Source organism: Salminus brasiliensis, chromosome 17 (assembly GCF_030463535.1).
Source record: "Salminus brasiliensis chromosome 17, fSalBra1.hap2, whole genome shotgun sequence".
NCBI lineage: Eukaryota > Metazoa > Chordata > Actinopteri > Characiformes > Bryconidae > Salminus > Salminus brasiliensis.
The window spans coordinates 33713292-33733607 of NC_132894.1; the positions used below are offsets into that span (position 1 = coordinate 33713292).

The 20316-nt window shown below is 43.0% G+C and overlaps 1 protein-coding gene across 3 annotated transcripts in view; it reads right to left on the reverse strand.

Annotated features, from left to right (window-relative positions):
- furina (furin (paired basic amino acid cleaving enzyme) a) overlaps positions 1-19106 on the reverse strand; it is a 114430-nt gene extending 95324 nt beyond the window's left edge. Inside the window, exons 1-2 of one of the 3 annotated variants that reach the window (XM_072659858.1) lie at positions 18405-19106; positions 4252-4515 (exon numbers count right to left, since the gene is read on the reverse strand). In XM_072659858.1, coding sequence (XP_072515959.1) covers positions 4252-4428 — 177 coding nt within the window. In that variant the 5' untranslated portion in view covers positions 4429-4515; positions 18405-19106. The other 2 variants (XM_072659860.1, XM_072659859.1) reach the window with 2 other exon arrangements.
- Between the last annotated feature and the right edge of the window lie 1210 nt (positions 19107-20316).

Genomic DNA, 20316 nt, shown 5'->3' on the forward strand with positions numbered 1-20316 from the left:
GCTCTGAACACTGTGTAAATAACTGGATAAATAGACCAATAGAAATGTTAACGTTGGCGTTCAGTCTTTAAAAGCGACGCTGCAGTAAAACCACTCGATTCATCAGAATAAACGTGCTTGACGTATGAAACCATTGGATATTGCATATTCCATGGAACCACTTCAAATACTGTTTAAAAAGAGATGTCTGGGCTTGTTTGCACATCATTTAGCTTCAATACAAATCCAATAGCTTGTCTTCTCACAAAGACAGCTGCCAATTCTTTCAACATTCCATTCACTCCAGCTGTACCACTGCAATTACGACACCAGAGGCCACACAGCGATGTCCTCTGAAGCTATAGCGCGGCCTGGTTTATTGGAACTGCCTGTTCTATGGGCAGTCTCTGTTGAGGGGACATTTTAATCAAGCTAGTTTACATAGCTCCGACTCCTACCCCAAAAGGCACCGGATGGGAATTTCAAACTCCTTCCCTCCCTAATAAGCCTACACTCCCACAGCCGCTGCCCCACAGACAGATCTTCTCGTTACAAGATCATGCCCGGCCCCACAGGACTAATTAAACTAATGAAAAACACTAGTTGCAAACACTTAGGCTGGATGAGCCTTCTGACCACAGACCATATATCTAGACGTATGTATCTAATCTAGAACTGCAGCTAGAAATTAGTCCAGGGAGAAACAAATAAAAAGTATAATTAAAAAAAAAAAAAAAAAAAAGCTGTTAGCATTCAACTAATGCTTCCAGGGGCTAGGTAATTTCACCTTGATGGAATCAGACTTTAAGACGCACCAAGAAAAACAATAATATTTCACTTTTCCCCCCCAAAACAAAAAAGCCTGCAAACCATTTTCAATTATGTACAGAACAGAATTGGGTCTGAATCCAGAGCTACCATCAAGCAAACTGAACTGCAAGGTTCAATTCTTAATGTCAAACGAATAGAAGTAACAATCTTCTGGCTAATAACCTTTCCATCCAGGGAGCCCTACAGGCACGCTAAACACAAAATGACACATTTCAAACCGAGCCAGCAGAAACAACCCGTCAAACACCGCTGGGCTGGGTACAGGCCAGGTGCGATTACCATTTATTCAAAAATACAATGCTTTCCCAGCGCGAAAGGTCAGTGAAATTGTATTAGCACGACTGAATTACAGATTTAGCCAATGAGCCCGAACAACTGGGGGGCCTATCCAACAACATCATATTGAGTTTGTGCTCGTGTAAAACCTTTGGCTTCGAGAGAGCATTTCAGAAAAATACAAAAAGGGAAGGATTATAATTTAACAAGGCACAATCAGGAGTTCTCAAACCAGCAGAGTTGGGACAGAGAAATATATATAATTAAAAAAATATATATATGTGTGTGAAGAATGCTGGTTTAGTACCCATTCTGAGGAACAGCGTTAATTACAGCTTCACTGCATTCCAGCACTGGCCAGCCCATCTGACCATTCCAAAATAATAAACTGCATAACTGATCAACTTGGCTCAGATTATATATCCTAAAAAAAAAAAAAAAAAAAAAAAAAAAAAAAAGGCATAAATGATGGTGCTAGCCTGCTGCTTCGAAACACTACAGAACGGAGAGTGAACCGACTTTCTTGGCACAGGACAGGTCCACCTCAGTATCAGCCTCGAGGCACTTATTTCCATCAATTACTAACTGCTGCACATTCTGCGCCATCCAAGAAGCATGTTAGGTGGAGGGAGCCATTCATCATTAGGCTTTACTGTACCATCTGGTTATGAGACTGGTTTACTGTGCGTGTCTGAGTCTGTATAAAGGGCAAGATTGAGCAACACTCACTTACTTAAATGAATAATTCAGTACATGGTCTGCATCTATTTACGTCCGGCCCCTTTTTAAACCGTTTATAGTTAATTCATTTGTTAACACTGAACACCAAAGTCTAAAGTATATGGTGATCGGAGCGGCAGAGTGGATCGAGCAGTGACATGGCTGAGGATGAACAGATCTGGGACGAGTTATTAATCCTAAAGCGTAAAACTACTTTCTGTATTTTGCGGCGTCCCGCAGGGTTTCATTTTAGGGCCGATGACACTGTCGTAATCTTTGACGGTGATGACGTGTGGGCTTACATACAAGGTTTAGGGGAGGTTAAAAGGGTTTTTAAGGGTTAAACAGAAAACAACAAGTAACGCTTTAGAGACTGTGTGCTGTTAAATCTGTTAACCCTCCTTTATCTAGAAGCTATATGAGATGAAGAAGTGGAGAAGGCTGTGGAAATGACCTGCCATGGCCTGCAGCAAAGCGCCTTTCAAAATAGCAACCGGACAAACATAATGGCGCCCAAGCAGGCAGGAAAATGTTTTATGCATTTTAGCACCCTCCCAGAGTGCTCCAAACATCATACATGAAGGAAACCATCCTAAATTTATGAGTTTCCTCTAAAACGAACAGAGGTGGAAGAGAATCTATAATTCTAATGAGACCCCAGCTTGTGCAATGACCTTTTGTGAGTGCTGTTTCAGACTAAATAAATAGGCCAAAGTCCTTTTAAAGTCCTTTTTGTTTTCTTTACCTGGTAAGAAAGTTGGATCATGTGTATCTTCGACAAACACGATGTTCAAATACCAGCACTAGAAGGGACATCCAAACAGCAGTGAAACGCAACTGCAATGATCCAATTCCGAGAATACCACCTAATGTTTTACTGTAACAGAAATCCTGGGCTTTCCATGGAAGAGAAACTGAATGAGCCCTGTTTGGGAAGTCCGCTCCTCTGATCTGGCCTTTCTTTTACTGGAACGCATTTGGTGTCGGGCGACATTTCAGCTCTTTAGCCTCTTTGGACTCCATGAAACCATGAAAAGGTGCCTCCTATGGTATGTGGAACCAAGGTACTAGCAGCAGATAGTTCAAAAATTGCTGGTTGCAAGACGGAGCCATTGTGGATCGGACCTGTTGGACTGAGAACTGGACAAGGTCAGGATAACATTCTCGAGGAACCAACCGGTGGTGCAGACAGAGGTCGCTGCCATCAGGTCACTGGGAAAACCAGGGTCATGAAGGAGTGTACCACCTCAAAACCAGGTGACCTCCTTCCATTGCTCCAAGGTTTGGTCCAGTTAGAGGGTTAGACAGCACCGACAGGTGTAAAGGACCACATATGCAGCAGGCGGTGATGGGAAGCCTTAACCTACCGTGACCTACCCACAGGCCTTCACGAGTTACAGGCATCCAACACCCGGTCACTAGCTCTTGGTTTGTCTCACATTGGTCCACTGCAGGGCTGCTCAATCCTGGTCCTGGAGATCCAGCACCCTGAAGAGTTCAGATGTTAGGGGTGTTCGATTCAGGGTGGAGCTAAACTCTGCATGGTGGTAGATCTCCAGGACCAGGATTGAGCAGCCCTGGTCTGCTGCGATCGCATTCTAATAATATAATATAATATAATATTATGGTATACTGTAGGTATGCTCCACCAGTCCACAAGCCTTGCTCCATTTGAGACGTTCCAACACAGTTATCTGGACAGAACGATCTGGCCCTGCTCATTTGTCGAGCATCCATCCATCAAATCCACTACGAGAACCGACTGTTCAGAGACCTCCTAAGACCTTGACATGTGCTGCTGTTGCGTGATGATTAACGCTCATCACTCTGTGAATCGTTGAGTGGTCAAGGTTTGGGTGGTCAGGGTTTATCAGCATGCACGTTCAATTTCAGAAAGATGAAAGTGTGCTTTGCACTGCAAATTTCAAACAGAACCAAAAGCTCTGTCCATCTTTGGTCACCAAGCTAACAAAAGGGCCAAGAAACAGGAAATGGGGGACAAAGGCACTGTCTATGTCTGCGCTTCAGTGAACAAGACATTTTCTCCTGCCAGATCAAGACATTTTAAGGGGAATCTGCCTTTTTCTTCATAAAACATGAAGGCTTTATTAAATTGTCACCTTGATGGAGGTGAGATGAGCATTGCACGAATCAAACTTCCTTTGTTTTAGACGTTTCTAGGACATGGTGTGACAAACACTTCCATACAAACTATGATGTGAAACGTCAAAAGATGATAAAAAGTACTTAAATGAACCCCAAAAAATATATTAATTGAAACGTAACCATGACAAGCTAGAAGAATAACGAGAACCCCCTCAAATCCCATCAGAGACATCACGTTAAGGAAACCTTCTGGTACCTTCTCTCCTTCTAAAAACGACTGCACTGCAAGCCTCACAGTAACCAGGACGAGAGCTCGCAGTGCAAACGCTGCATACTCACATTGCCGTGGTTGATGAAGTCATGCTTTCTGGCTAATCTGTTGGCTTCCTCCTCTCCGCCAGCGATGTGGACGGCCCATGCGTTGGTGTAAACCTTCTGTCCTAGGGACGGTGTCACCTCAGAGGTCAGGAGGGTCAGCAGCGTGGCAAGCACCAAGGAGGCCAGTCGGAGCTCCATCAGAGAGGGTGGAGGTCACTGAAACAGGAAGTCCTGATGCGACCAAGATCCCTCCACACGGCAGCTTCCTGTCAGGTGCGAGATGTCCTGGACACACGAGGGAAGGAGGGGAAGGGTAACGTTAGTGATCAAGGTATGATCTAGACCAGTATACCAGAACAGGTTTAAATTTTTTTTAAGGCCTTCCCCGCCCCCCCAAGCCCACTGTAGTTGCAAATTTAACGACATTAAGTTTAAAAGGGAAATCAAGCAAACCTGGATGAGCCAGTCTACTAAATGTGCCTGAAAACAGTCGAAAGACCATTCACTCGACTCTGTGCTTTCAGATACGAGGCTTTATCCTCTAAACGGGTGAGATTTGAGCCTCAGTTAGCTGGCCATTCTTGGCTACACATCGCTGTCCATGGACCGTTAGCTCTTGGGTATTTGGGATGGACCGCAGTAGAGTAAATTTCCTTAATAAACACCCTAAAAAAACATGGTGCAGAATGTTTTGGGACGTGGCATCAATGCATACCCTCCATTGTGTCCCTATTCAGTTTCATAGTAAAGCCCAAATGTATGGGCAAAGAAATGTGGCCCCAATATATTATTATCTGCCTCCTTGTCTAGTGATAATCAGTTATGGCTAGGGCTGGACGATATGGTAAAAATACTATATCACAATATTTAAAGACTTTTTTTGCGATGCATGATATTTCAAATTCTTAGAAACTACTATTCAGATCCTCTCCCGTACTGAATACAGTGATTTCTACTCTATAACATCTGCTGCTCTTCATCTAATTAACCCAGTCTAATTACACTATCAGTACTAAAACCTGCAGCTGATCGGTGTTTATTAAGCACCAACAGTCTCCCCCAAAGCTTATATTGTTATCACAACAACAACATTTATCACAATATAATAAAATATCGTCATATTGCCCAGCTCCAGTTACGGCCTCTGTGAAATTCACCCGAGAGAGAAGGGATGGCATTGCTCTGAATGAGTCATCCGAAGCACCAATGCACTCCCCATCAGGGAGTTTATTCCAGTCTATAAATTACCTATGAGACTTGAGGACGTCAGGCAGAGGCAATAGATTTGCAAGTTAGACATATGCAGAGTCTGCACCTCGCTTTAGCGTGCCTAGCAGAGTGATGCTGAAGAGCGTTAACTATACAGCCCAGCTTACCACAAAGACTGACATTTCCACTGATCTGTGCATGAGCACAGTGCACGAGCTCGACTGCTAACCAAAAAATTGTGGAACCAAAAAAAAAGAAAGAAATGAACTGGCAGAAATGTCAGCAGTTCTAAGCCACTTGTCAGCCTAAAACTGGAAGTGGTAAAAAGAAGAGCCCTCATGTCATCTATTACAGACCGACGAGTGTCGTCCGGCCTTGGAGCTTCCCGCACGAAGCAGCAGACTGGAGCGGTCTGATTGAATCCGATCTTGTGTTTGTTTAGTTTAATCATTTGAGAGCTATTAGCCTACAGGGTGATTGAATAGTTTAACGAGCAGGGGGGAGAACGATAAATACAGCCAGTGTTCACATTTGCAACGCCCTGGAAAATCATTTTGCTCTGGTGGAGGACTAATTCGCCATCGTACACAAACACCTGTAATTGCTTTGAGTTCGAAGTGTGTGTGTGTGTGTGTGTGTGTGTGTGTGTGTGTGTGTGTGTGTGTGTGTGTGAGAGAGAGACAGAGTGAGAGATAGAGGCTGGGTGGATGGCAATCCTGAAGACAAGCTCGTCCTTGGAGCGGTTTGTGTTGTGAAAACCTTCGCTTGCTTCTTGCGAGCATTTCAACACAAGTCGTTTTGATTGCATCAGCAATGCTATGCCCTGCGATTAACTGCAAGGGAAGTAAGCATGGCCATCAGCTGACAGTTAGCATCACGGCCACCTGTGTCAAGTGCTAATGCGTGATCACTGACATACAAGGTGGATAAAGGTCAAGGTTGGGGGGGGGGGGGGGGGGGGTTGGGGGATCAGGGACATGTAATAACTCTGTTCTCTTCCACTCAAACGGCCAAATATCAAACACTATGGAGCGTCAGCTTTCCCACCCCTCTCAGGATTCTATTCTCCACAGCTTCAAAAGGATGCAACCAGACAATAGTGATCGCCAATACTACTTGTCATGCACAGGCGTAGATTCTAGATGGGTCGGTCGAACATCAGCGGCTCAGATAGTCTTTGACTGCTGGTGAGGCTTGATACTATTTCCAGGTCTTTAAATTTGAGTCAATTTGAGTCCAAACCCAGAGCGGTCAAGCTGAAAAAGGCATGGCCACTATGATCAGAGGATCGCTGGTTCAAACCCCGGCCAAGCTGGCAGCTATCGGCAGAAGGAGCCCCGAGAGAGCACAATTGGCCTTGCTTTCTCCAGGGGGTGGGTGGGTAGATGGCACTTTACCCCACCCCACATCACTCCAGTGCAGTGCTGGCTGGCACTGGTGTAGCTGGCTGATGCGTCGGAGCTGGGTACACAGTGCTTTCCTCAGAGCGGGTCGGCTGCCTGGGGATGATGCGTAGGCTGCAGTTCGGAAAGAGAGGCCCAGGCTCTCGGTCTTAGCTTCCCAGTGATGGGGAATGGAGAGTACGTATGGGTTGGGGTTGGGTAATTGCTGATCCAAATTGGGCAGAAAAAAAAGAGAGAGAATTATCAAAAATATAACTAATAATAATAAATTTGAGTTTTGGGAAATTTCACAGGGCCATTAGACTTTGGACATTAGATTTATCTTTTTCAATAGCTTGTAAAACCATTGTCCGGGGGAGGGGGGTGTAACTACTCATAACCCCTCCTCTTGCTCCACTTCAAACCCAAAAACACTAAAGTTGCTTTCTTTGGAATAAGGCATTGTGCCTTATCTCTGCGATCAGCTGCCTTATTTCCTCCACTCCCTCTGCCAGACAGCAGCTACCTCTACAGCAGTGCCCTCAGACAGGTTCTTCCTCTATCTGTGCCTGGGTCTTTAAACTCCTGGTGCTTGTTCCACCCTGTTAGAGCAGACAAAACATCAATGCAGATACCGGAGCGTTCTCAGGAGTTCCAGACCACCGAACCTGCTCAGCTGCTCACGCTGCCTATTGTGCCCTTATCCTGTTCTTCTGCTCACACTGCAGCCCAGCTTCTTTATAAACAAGTCCACGCTCAAATAGTGTACACTGGTACACTAAAACCAGCGTGGATAAGGCGCTAAAGTATCGACAGCTGATTAAGATAAAGCAGACATGATGTTTTTGGTCACCATTTTTAAGTAAAAATAAATAAATAAATAAATATACATACACACACACCAATAACGTGAGCAATAACCAACATACTACTACTATATAACATGCTATAATACTACCATGACCACACAGTCCTGGATACCCTGCCTAAATTAAACCAAACTGTCTGCTTGTCTGGATCTACTGCACCTGCCCGCAGATCATCATCAGTTTCCAGCCTTTTCATCAGTTGCTGGAATGAACTGGACCCTCATTGTTCAGAGAAACACATCCGCAGCTGTCCAGGCATCACAGGTCATGTACAATGGTAACAGTTGGATTGAAATTGTGTGTGTTCAAACTACAACCCCAATCCCCAATAAATAAATCCATACTTGTATGGTCCTTCTGGACCATTGGGAGGTCAACTCGCGTACTAAACCAGACTTCGGATGTTTGGGCTAACTATATTGTACCGTACAGCCTGGTGGAAATAACGCAAGTGATGGAAAAGCAGCAGGACAGGGAATCAAACCTTCAGTCTTCCAAGAATGGGATGGTCGTAGACTTATTGGAAAGTAACAACGGGCCCAAATAGCATAAATACTGTTAATACTGGACAAACTGGGGACACGTGTCCACTAGGTTGTGTTTTGTTTTTTGTTTTTTTTAAAGCAAAGGTTTTCAAAGGGTTCTGCTTTCTGGGGATCCTGGACACAGATGGCTGTGGCATCACTGGCAACCTCCCAGTGATGGGGCCCAACGCTTAGACAGTTACACCACTCTGGGCGCTTACAAACATGGTTTGTTTTAGGGAAGCAAAAATGTGGTTCTTCTGTGTACCGTTCTCAAATGACCATTGGAAAGAGGGCTGTGTGCTAGAAAGAACCTGGCGATATGTTGCACATCATGATACAGAGGTTATTATTAATAATCTGCGATATGTCACAGAACTGTAAGGCCTAATTTTCTTAAAAATCTAATTTCAGGAAAACTGCTGTAGTAGTAAAATACACCTTTTTATTATCCAATCCAAACAGTGGGATGTGAAGACTGAGCACAACACTGCTCTCTAGTGGCCGTGGTTTAAACCATACAACATGAACCACTGTCGGACATCAATATTTACATGTAAACTAATCTAATACTCAGTCAAAATTTTAAATGGTAGTTTTTGAGAATCGGTACAGTACTGCAAAGCATAATATTGAGACGTCAATCTATCAAGATTGTCTTACACCCCAATAATGCCAGAAAGCGACTAGGACAGTCTGTTTAACTTTCCTATTAAAACAGACACTAAAGAATATGTTTACGTTTACTGGGAGTCCGTTTCTCATCGACTGTGAACAGTCATCCTCTTTATTGTCCTGGATGTTTTATTATAGTAATAAAAACAGCAGTAAAAGTAGCATCACCACCATCATCATCATCATCATAAGGATCCATATCCGTGTCCCATGGAACTTCAGTTAGGACCAGCCACAAGTCAGTGTGTGCATTAACCCAAATAAGGTAGCAGCTTCATCAGTGATCAAGTGACTGGCCGTTCAGATCAGTGAGTGATTTTAGAATAAGGTACTGGCTGCTGCCATGTCATTCAACCCCAACTACAGTTTTCTACCATCAACACATTTGATTACATTCACTTCCTCCTAAAACCAGGCAGTGACGACAGTGCTCAGAGTGGTATGACAACCAGAGCCCATGCCTGCAAAACAACAGAGCATTTTTGTTACAGTACAGGGAAGTAGATGCTTTACTGTCACCACCTCCAAAAAGAAGTGCAGCTATATATATATATATATATATATATATATATATATATCTCAACACACATATAATCACCGTCCTGAGGTCTCGTCTCGTCCAGCCCTACCTGTTCTACCACTACACTCAGCCCTCCTACCTTCAGCTTCATGGAAACACTCCTTATTGAAAATCTGGAAAAAAGAGCATTACTGCTTCTGGGACGCAGCAAAGGATTTAGCAAAACAGTTGAGAAGAGCCGAGAACTACAAGTATTCCAGTACTGGAATTCTCAGTCTCTTAAAGCTGACCATCAGCCGACACAATGCACAAATACAGCCCCACAAGACGGGCTAGTCCACAATAATAAACCTCAGTAAATCCCTATTTTAGCACCAGTTTCTAAAATCAGACTAAACTCTAATCTGATTTACTTAGTTTGGAGCAACTTTTTAATCTCTATAGAGTTTAATATCTTACAGTCCACTCTGACTGACCTACCTACCTGGCCATTCAGCTCCCAGCTCCTTTACAGCTCTGCAGTCTGATCACTCAGACTCAGATTCTGAATGCGCCGTTCAGAGCTGGCTTAGAACCAGAGAAAGGAGCATGGTTCTCTCGCTGGTAGAACATCATAGCTTTTCTACCATGGTCTGGGTTCAAACCAGGTGTTATTCTAGAGTACAGGCGGGAAGGGAGGAACGTTAGATCTTCCCAAATGGAGATATGGTATAAAATATCTGCGCACGGACAAAAACAGCAGAAAATCGACCAACATTTTCTGCAAGAGTGACGAGTTTAGACCCTCCTCTTCTGTCCGATTAGCTAAATCACTCTTTACCTGCTGCTCTGCAAGACGTCTACTGTTGCTGCCGGGTCATGTTTACAGCGAGGCTCTGAGCTAGTGAAGTTTTCCTCTTCCCCGAACTTCTACGTTCCACCTTAAATAAAGCAGGAGTTAAGCTCAGGTGTTGAAGTGTTTTAAGGTGGAATGGAGAGTTAGCTTTAGAACCGACTCTAGCTTTAGTTTCGGCAGCTAACATCGCTGCTCTCATCAGTTCAAATAAAGCTCGGTTTAGTTTTCCTCACTGAAATAATGTCCCAGATGAACTGTGTGTCTGTCTGGGGCCGTTTTAGAAAAAACGAGAAGCTCATCTGCAGCAGCTGAGGATCATGTCTAATAATGGTGCGTGATGGCACTCCGAAGTGGATCGGAACCTTAAAAGCTGATACCAGATCCATTACAAATGCCTGGATCGGCCCTGATCCCTAATCACTGGAGATTAGAATGCTCAATGCTGCATTTCTCCTCACGCTCCGCCTTCTCGCATTTACAGCACCGCCTGCAACAGTGAGGGATGTTCACAGCAGGTAACAAACTGCTTTGTGGGTTAAAGCTTCCAGAACCTGCAGTTCCAGAGTTTCTGCTGTTTAAACATATACGTTAGGCTACGTAGCTCTCCCTGAGAGACAGAATGATGTCTTGGGCATATGTCGCGAGTCACTACTGGTTTAAAAACGAAACCATCACAGAAACATCCTGCTTCTGTGTAAAAACCATCATCTAACCACACTCTCCAAACCGAGAAAGCACCAACCTCTTCTTCTTACAGCAATATAAAAGCAAAGGCTGAGGCTCAAATGCCTCCCTGCTTACTATGTAGGGAACGAGGCTCGTAAAAATGATGAGGCTACAAAGGGTTCTCAGAGCAATGCAATAGAAGAACCAGCTTTGGTTCCATAATAGATGTTATGAGATGTTGATCATCTTTCTAGAACCAAAAATGGTTCTTCTACTGCATTCCTTCAAGAACCCTTTACAGGGTGCAGTTCATGAACGAACAGCTTCTACACCCAAAACTGGGCACTGTGTGTTAGCACTGGTTGCATGACCTTGTATTTAAGACTTGGCGACTATCTGAGTGGAGAAACCACATCTTCTGTGACTCATGTAGTGCACTACATATAGCGAGGAGGGAGCTAGGAGAGATTTGGCCACAGTGTCGCAAAAAGTTACAGCATGGTAGAATAGTTATTTTAGATAAGGTGTCCCACAACACAGGAGACATCAATCCATCAGAGTGAGCATTATCCGGGCCGGGTGATTTCTCTGCAGCATTTTACAGTCTCAGGCAAACAAATCACCAGGATGCAGGATATCACACACACACACACACACACACACACACACACACACACACACACAGAGAGCAATGGAAAAACATCTCTATTTGTGTGTTTTCAGTTTTCTCCATCATGTGAACCCTCTACACAGTGTAAACCCTTCTGTACACAGTGTAAATACTTCTGGATGAAAGGACCAATAGAAATGCTCCAAGTTACCTGGAATAAACTCTAATTTTACACCGTTTTCCATTTAAAGTTCTTATACACTATATTTCCGCCTTCTCCTGTTACGTCCCCGTTTTTAGTATACAGTATTCTTGCTTTTCATTGGACAGCGACGATTATGCAAATCAGAAAACTTTATTGACCCCAGGTGGGAAATTGCAGTTGTTAGAGTGGCAACAAGAATAAAAATAAAACGTAAAACAAAAGAGAAAATTTAATTTGTACATGTTTATAAATGTGAATATAATAAAGTGGCAAAGTGGCAGTAACTGTGATATAAATCTAAATATAGAACATGCTGTATACAGCAGTTCAAATATTGCACATATGAACAGTATAATTAGTGAGTATTTCACAGATGAACCATAGAACCACAATTACATACATGTGAGCTGTATCTTGTTATAATGACCATATTTAGCATGGATTTATTCATAATACTTCTCATATTGACTGCACATTGCTCTTTGTTGCATGCTGACACTATTTGCACTACTGTTGGAGGCCAACTGTATCTATCTAATCCATCAGTAATCAGCGCACACACACACACACACACACGCTTCTAAAATAAATTTTAAAAAAAATAAATAAATAAATAAATGGTGCTAAAGGGTTCAAGAGATGCCATAGAAGAACCACTTTTGATCAACTGAATAACCGTTTTGTACATCAGGTGTGTGTGTGTGTGTGTGTGTGTGTGTGTGTGTGTGTGTGTGTGTGTGTGTGTGTGTGCGCGCACGCATAAGAACCTTTTAAATGGTTTAAAAATTTATATTTAAAAGGTTCATCACACAAAAATGGTTCTTTATGGAACCGAATATGGTTCTCTCTCATTCTTCTAAGGCACAGCTCAAAGACCCCTCAGTAGCACCTTTACGTCCCAGTGTAACACAAGCTAAAAACACTGGTTGGGTACCGGTTGATACCGAACCTCAAGGTTCTCGAATCAGAAAACTCTGAGCAGAACCATCAAGGACACCTTCACTGGCTGTGCTTGACCACTCCACAACCTGCAGACACTTGATTTGTAGGTGCACTTAAAAGCGAGCACATGACTACTCAAGTGTACTTCTCAATACCGGACACCACACAACGCCACACAGTACCAAGACATCCCGTTAGGTCCACTTTGACTCATGCAAAGCATCTGAATAGTTCTCCCGCCTCTACAAAAAGCCATTACAGCTCTACTCGTGTCATTTCCCTCAGGATAACTGCAGAAGTTCGAAGTAAGCTGCTTGGAGCCGGCGTTAACCTGCGTTAATTAAGAAGTGCTCACATGGGCAAAGGCATTAGAGAAAAACACCACCAGATGCCAACGACCATTTCCGATGGAAAACAAGGTGGACGGGACTCAACAGCAGTATAGTATATACAAACATCACCCCCAAAACAGTTACGAAGAGGTTCAGGTAGCGTACCTGTCAATTACGCAATACAGACCAAACGTTACCTTTAGAGCGCTCAGCATTTGCCGTCCTAGTTTGGCTAGTTTTCATATTAAGATTACTCTTCCACAAATCTCACGGTTCTGATCGGATCACGGATCAGACCATTTTTGAGCATGTATTTTTTATAAATACATACATACATAAATAAATAAATAAATAAAGGGAGTGTGTCATTTTATTTTCAGTTGGCTGGGTTTGTGTTAGGGAGGAAATTTCACCAGCTGGCTTCTTCTTGTTGTTGCAATGGTGTCTCCTATTACATACAGAACCACGCTGGAGTTCAGTGAGCTCTTTAAAACTACCCGTTCAAAAACTGCATGGCTAGGGACTTGACCTTATACACCCGTGGCAATGGCACTGAAAGGGGTGTGTCCCAATACTTTTGTCCTGTAATGTTTCTGAATAACTGTAGACTCAGTAAGTAGTACAGCTGAATAAACAAACATTCACAGCACACAATTTCAGATTCTCAAAACAACTTATTTCTTACATCATTCGAGATAAGTATGCGAGACCGGTCCGGGAACTCCGAGCACCCAATCAGAAAGTGTGTGACTTGCTAACGCACTGATTTTTTTATTAGTGCCATTTAGTAAGCACAAATGCTGGAATGTGACACAGCAAGCATGTGACCAAAGCAAAAGCAGTAATTGCAGTCAGTCGTAACGTAGCAGTCACTGCAAGCCCCAACCAGTCTGAAATAATTGCTACTGCAGAACAGAAAAGCAGCAGATAGAGATTAGGCCTAAATAGCAAAGATGATATACTGACATAATGACTAGAGACTAACAAAGGAACACACTGCCCCACACACACACACACACACACACACACACACACACACACACACACACACACACACACACACACACACACACACACCTTTCCTCATTCTGCAGCAGTGCTAGGTAACAGGCGGACCCTGGACCCTTGATCGATGAACAAACTTAAGAATTATTGAACTTTCTCTAGTCTCAACGATACAGGTAAAGCTGGCCAGTAAGCTCAGGCAGATCACATGACTCTACTTAGCCAATCAGATCTGTGCGAGCGAGTGACACATATATAGGGAAGAGATCAAAAACAGCAGTCAGAGAAGAAAGTGAGTAAATTAGAAAAAAGCTAATTCATGTGGTGGCTATTAAAAAAATAATTAAATAAGATTATAATTATAATAATTATAATAAAATAATAATAAATAAATAAAAAAAGATAAGATAAGTCATCAAAAATGGACTTACAGGTACAGGTTTACTCTTCCCACGGTCAGTTCTGTCCTAACCAAGTATGTCTCATGTCAATTATTAAAAGCAGTGACGTCGAGCGGGATCTATTAGGATAGTTCATAGGCTTTTTTCTATTTTATTTAGAGTATTTGTTATTAAAAATGACAAAAAGTCACATCAAAGTCTTTTTTTTAAACATATCATAATCATCTGGACATTGGATCGGCATGTAATCAATACTGAGAGGTGGAGGTTATACAGCTAAACTCACAACTGAAGACGTGCCTTTACAAATAATCTGTAATGAATAGAAATGTAACGTCCCTGTGAGGATCAAATTACTACACCCTACGCCCCAAAGCAAATCACATTCATTTCTATGGCGCTTTTTACTGCCGCGGTCTAAAAGCAGCTTTATAGGATCAGTAATCAGAAAGAGGACAAGAGACCAACAGACATTAAAACCCAACACTATGACCCCAGTGAGCAGCCGAAGACAACAGCGAACAGTGAAATGTCTGATTTCTGATTGTCCAGAGATCTGTTTAACCCTCTTCCCAGCCTCCTCTGCATCTACAACCTTCTTCTGAAGGCCTCAGAGATCTCTCTGGATCTGGCTATGATGGTAATGATCTTCACCCCTCACTTCAACCATCAATCCAGAGCAGACCAGACTAAACGTCTGAGGTTTAATAAGACCGGCTCCTCCAGAATAATCCTCTCCAACCATGTTCTGATCATCTGCAGCTGATTAAGAAGAGAACTGCATTTCTATTCATTATATTTTACAAATTGTTTCTAAAGCATTTCTTCAGTCTTGATCACATGCTGATCCAGTGTCCAGATGTTTAAATAAGTGCAAAAACACCAAGATTCCCATGGCTGTCCTCATTTCCTCACATGACCCTACTGCAGAAATATTCTGAATTATAACTGCACATGTAATCTGACGGGACATTCAGGTGCTGAGTAGATAAACTACTAGGATACGGCACGTCCCGGACCTCGGCTTGAGGAAATTCTCTCCAACTGAACCTTACTGACTTGTAATTAAACACCCCGATCCTACAGCATTCCAGCAAAGTGTGATTATCACCACCACCACCAGCACCAATCCTAAAGCTTCTCGGTCAGAAGATCGTCAATATTCAGCTTTCAGCAAGTACATCTACTCCGCTGTCAGAGCCAGATACCGTATCTTCATGAGCTGTTCCTGACTCAGTGATAAATCTAATGTTCAAGATATGCTGAGCAGGCTAAAAAACATAAATACTCATCACTAGATGGGGCGAATTTATAAAGATACATTTGACTGCCCCTTCATGAACTTACACTTAGGCTGGTTTCCACAAATACACACCAACACACCAGTTATACTACACATACATATACTGCTGACGTTGCTAAAGTTGAGCAAGTTAAAGAAACATCTAGAACTAATCAAAATAATACATTTTCAGGTCATGTCACATTAACACAGCGGTGAAGGTGAGTAAATTCATGCATAGTCTCCATATGCTCCCTATATATACACACATACATACACACACACACACACACACACACACATATATATATATACACACACATACATATACATACACACACACACACACATTTACATATAGCATTGCACTGTTTCAGCAAAATAAGCTATAAAGTTCTAAAACACACACACACACACACACACACACATATATACACATACATACACACATACATGAATATACATACACACATACATATATATATATATATATATAAATAAAACATATGTATGCATGTGTGCATATATACACACACACACACACACACATATATACACACACACACATTTACATATAGCATTGCACTGTTTCAGCAAAATAAGCTATAAAGTTTTAAAACACACACACATATATATATATATATATATATATACACACATACATACACACATACATGAATATACATACACACATACACATATATATATATATATATATATACACACATACATACACACATACATGAATATACATACACACATACACATATATATATATATATATATATACACATACATACACACGTACATGAATATACATACACACATACACATATATATATATATATATATACACACATACATACACACATACATGAATATACATACACACATACACATATATATATATATATATATATATATATACACACATACATACACACATACATGAATATACATACACACATACACATATATATATATATATATATATACACACATACATACACACATACATGAATATACATACACACATACACATATATATATATATATATATATATATATACACACATACATACACACATACATGAATATACATACACACATACACATATATATATATATATATATAAATAAAACACATATGTATGCATGTGTGCATATATACACACACACACACACACACACACATAATATATATAGTGGGGAGGTAAAGAAGACAAATACTCACTTTGCCACGTTTACTCACAATTTTCAGCTCAAACCAGGGCCGACACAGACACTACACAGACGTGTCTAGATACTAGACCTTCACCGTCAGGCTTTTAAAGCACCGCTGACACTGATTTCAAAGTACACCCACTCCTGTGACATCACCTGAGTTTGCCTTCACTGCCTCAGCCATTAAAAAATAAATAATCCAGCACCCTCCAACAACACCACCTCCTAAAGGCCTACAAGGCTGTGGATTCCTATTAGCTGGTGTTAATCAGAAGCCGAGCACGCTAGACTGTCCGTCTCCGAGGCCCCTGTTTAAAACACAAGCAGACAATGACTTCTTTTCCCAGTCCAGCCTCACTTCTCCCTCCTGTGAGTCACGGCTTACACGAAATCTTGAATATCAGGAAGCTTAAGGCTAGACAGAAGCGAGAACACTCAAATCAGGTCCAAGGCCGTTAAATCTCAGCTCCTTTTCCCTCTAATCTAAAGGGGGGCTGTACTGGAGGGAGAACAGGCTGGGTAAACAGAACACACGGCAGTTACGAGGGTCCGTAAGCCCCACGGCCTGGGTCAGTGTTAAGGAAGCTCGCTCCAGGGAAACTGGGCGCAGTCCCACGCGTATATTACTCAATACTGTTTAATCATTAGTGAGCAGCGCTGCGGTCATATAGCTACAACCCTCGTATCTCCCAAACTGTACACTAAAGGAGAAGGGGCAACCCCTATGTGAGTTTCAATGGAAGTCAATGTGGAGCATTTCCATTCGTCATGAACTTTTGATAACGTGAAGACCAGGTTGTTGAGAGACCATGACAACGTCCTTCAAGATCATACCAACTTAGTACTGGACTGGATGACCCTCTTATGAGCTGTAGTCCACGCAGATCACTGCAACCAGCTCAGCTGGCTCAGATGTTCCTCAGCTCAAAACACTACAAACTGGCCTCGGTCTGGAAGCTTCTCAGCTACGAAATTAAGGAAAAACACAGATTCAACACAACTGAGCTCAACTTTATAGTGTTATGGATTCATTTCAGATCCATTTCTTCTAATGGTTGCATTAACTGCACATTTCCACACCAGCTGACCAAGCTTTTCCTCAAGCAGCAACTTTGAGAAGTCTCAATTTCACAGCTGGAACAAAGAGACCAGACCCAGACCCTACTTGTTAACATCTGGAAAGGTGGAAAAGTTAGTTCCAGCACTTCTCCAAGCTGATCCAGGTCTAAGTGCTAGGCTCCTTATCTGAGAGCATGGGAGGAACCTTACCGTATCTAGCTAGCTTCCTAACCTAGCTAGCTCAAGAAGCCTCCTGAGATTCCTCCTCCTCCTCTTCCTCTTCCTCCTTCTTCTTATTCTTCTTCTCCAAGACCACCAAGAAGACCACCTGAGCTGAAAGTTAGCCCCAAGCCTTCCCCAAGTGAATTGAGACCACTAGGAAGCTTGATAGCTACCTACCTACCTTCTCTGTAGGAGCATGAGAGCCAGCTTACCGCATCTAGTCGTGCTGAAGAAGACCACCGCTGGGATGCCTCCTCCTCCTCCTCCTCCTCCTCCTCCTCTTCCTCCTTCTTCTCCAAGGATTGGGAACTAGACTGCCTAGCGCTCTGCTCCTGCCCGGGGCTTCCTGCACGTCCCTGGGGGGCAAATAATAACGGCAGGAGTGGGCTTAGTTAGCTAAACGTCGTGGGCGAGCAGCTCCAGCTCAGCTCCGGCTCCTGAAGCTCCCCAAAGCTGCTCACAGCAACAACGGCAGGAGCCTGAGCTGGAGCCCGTGTAGTGTGGAGGCTAGGCTGGGGAGGAGAGGAGAGGCGAAGGGGTGCCGAGGGCTCCGTCGACGGACTGGAGATACAACCTATTTTACAACTCTCTCTCTCTCTCTCTCTCTCCCGCACACACACACACTCTCTCTCTCTCCCGCACACACACACACACACACACACACACACACACACACGCGTGTGTTTACTGTACAACAGGGAAACTTTGGCGGCTCCATCTTCCGCTACGCGACCTAGCGACGGCACGCGGACTCGTCCCTAGCAACCGACACGCCGACGTCACCGTCGTACACATCTCGAATCGTCAAATAGACAAACAAACAAACAAATAAACAAGCAAACAAAAAACGCGATCCAAAAAAAATACAAACAAAACAACAACGCTGCGCACCGCCAGCCGTGCAGAGGGGCTGCCGAGGAAACACGTCACGACGTCACGGGCGGACGCGGTTAGGACACGCCTACTGCGTGAAAACAACTGGCGGGTTTCTGGCGGCATCTGCTGGACGAGCGGTGCAATTACAGCCACGGTCACAAAAACATGACCACGACTGTCCACAAATGTTCGCAGTGTCGACGATCGGCATGGAGTATGATGACCTTAGATATTCTGGGTTGTCTTTCTATTGGCAGGGCTGGGTTTGGCCCAGTTTTATGCATGTGTGAGCAATGGTAAATGCAGATATAGCTAGCTGCTATGCTACCTAACTGTTATAAGCACTAGGTAGAATTAGTAGAATTAAACAAATGGAATTAAAAAGCATTTAAATATAAATAGATTTTTTAAAAAATACAAATAATGGTTGCTCAGTTGAACACCTGAACACCTTGATCCATCACTGTGTTCCTCATTAGAACATCTCCAAAGTTCTCCTCTCTCATGGAGTCTAGTATTATTTAGAGTTCTCCTCAGATCAACACCTGGTTTGGTGGTAAATCAGGGCTTAATGATGGTAAATCATTAATGATTGATGATGGAGTTGAACACATCCTCCACGCTGTGCTGGCTGGACTGGGGGGCGTCCAGGAGAACCCCGGAGGAACCGAGCTCTGTTCTTCAGACTAGCTCACCGACAAGATCTCACTACTTTCTTTCTTCAGAATGAGAAGCTCTTGTTTCTCCTTTTTACTGGATTTATGTTCACCTGCATCTGTTTAAGTGTGATATTTTCTGGTTTTACAAGCACCAAAGCAAGTTTTTCCTCTGTACCGTACTGTATAATGTTGCCATCACACTAAAACCTTGTATCTCCAAAATGGGAACTATACAAAAGAAGGAAAGGATCTTAACACTCAGTGGACATCAATGTAAAAAGATCTTATTCCTACACAAAAGCTAAAATGTGGCCTGTATTGGTAGCTGTATAGATCCTCGGATTCCATGCTGGTCCCACATTTGGATGTCCACCAGGGTCAGTGATGGGACCAAGAGGGGTTGTACACAGCACAAGGGGCCTAGATGGGACCCATGTGAGATTAAGGTGGGCTGAAACAATGGAGCCCATCTAGGAAGCCCAACTGGGTCCTTGTAACAAAGTATGTACAAACCTACCTGAAACCCACCTAGCCCACGTTCCAATAATGTGAGCCCCACAGAGCATGTTGGCTGGACATGTTGGTACAA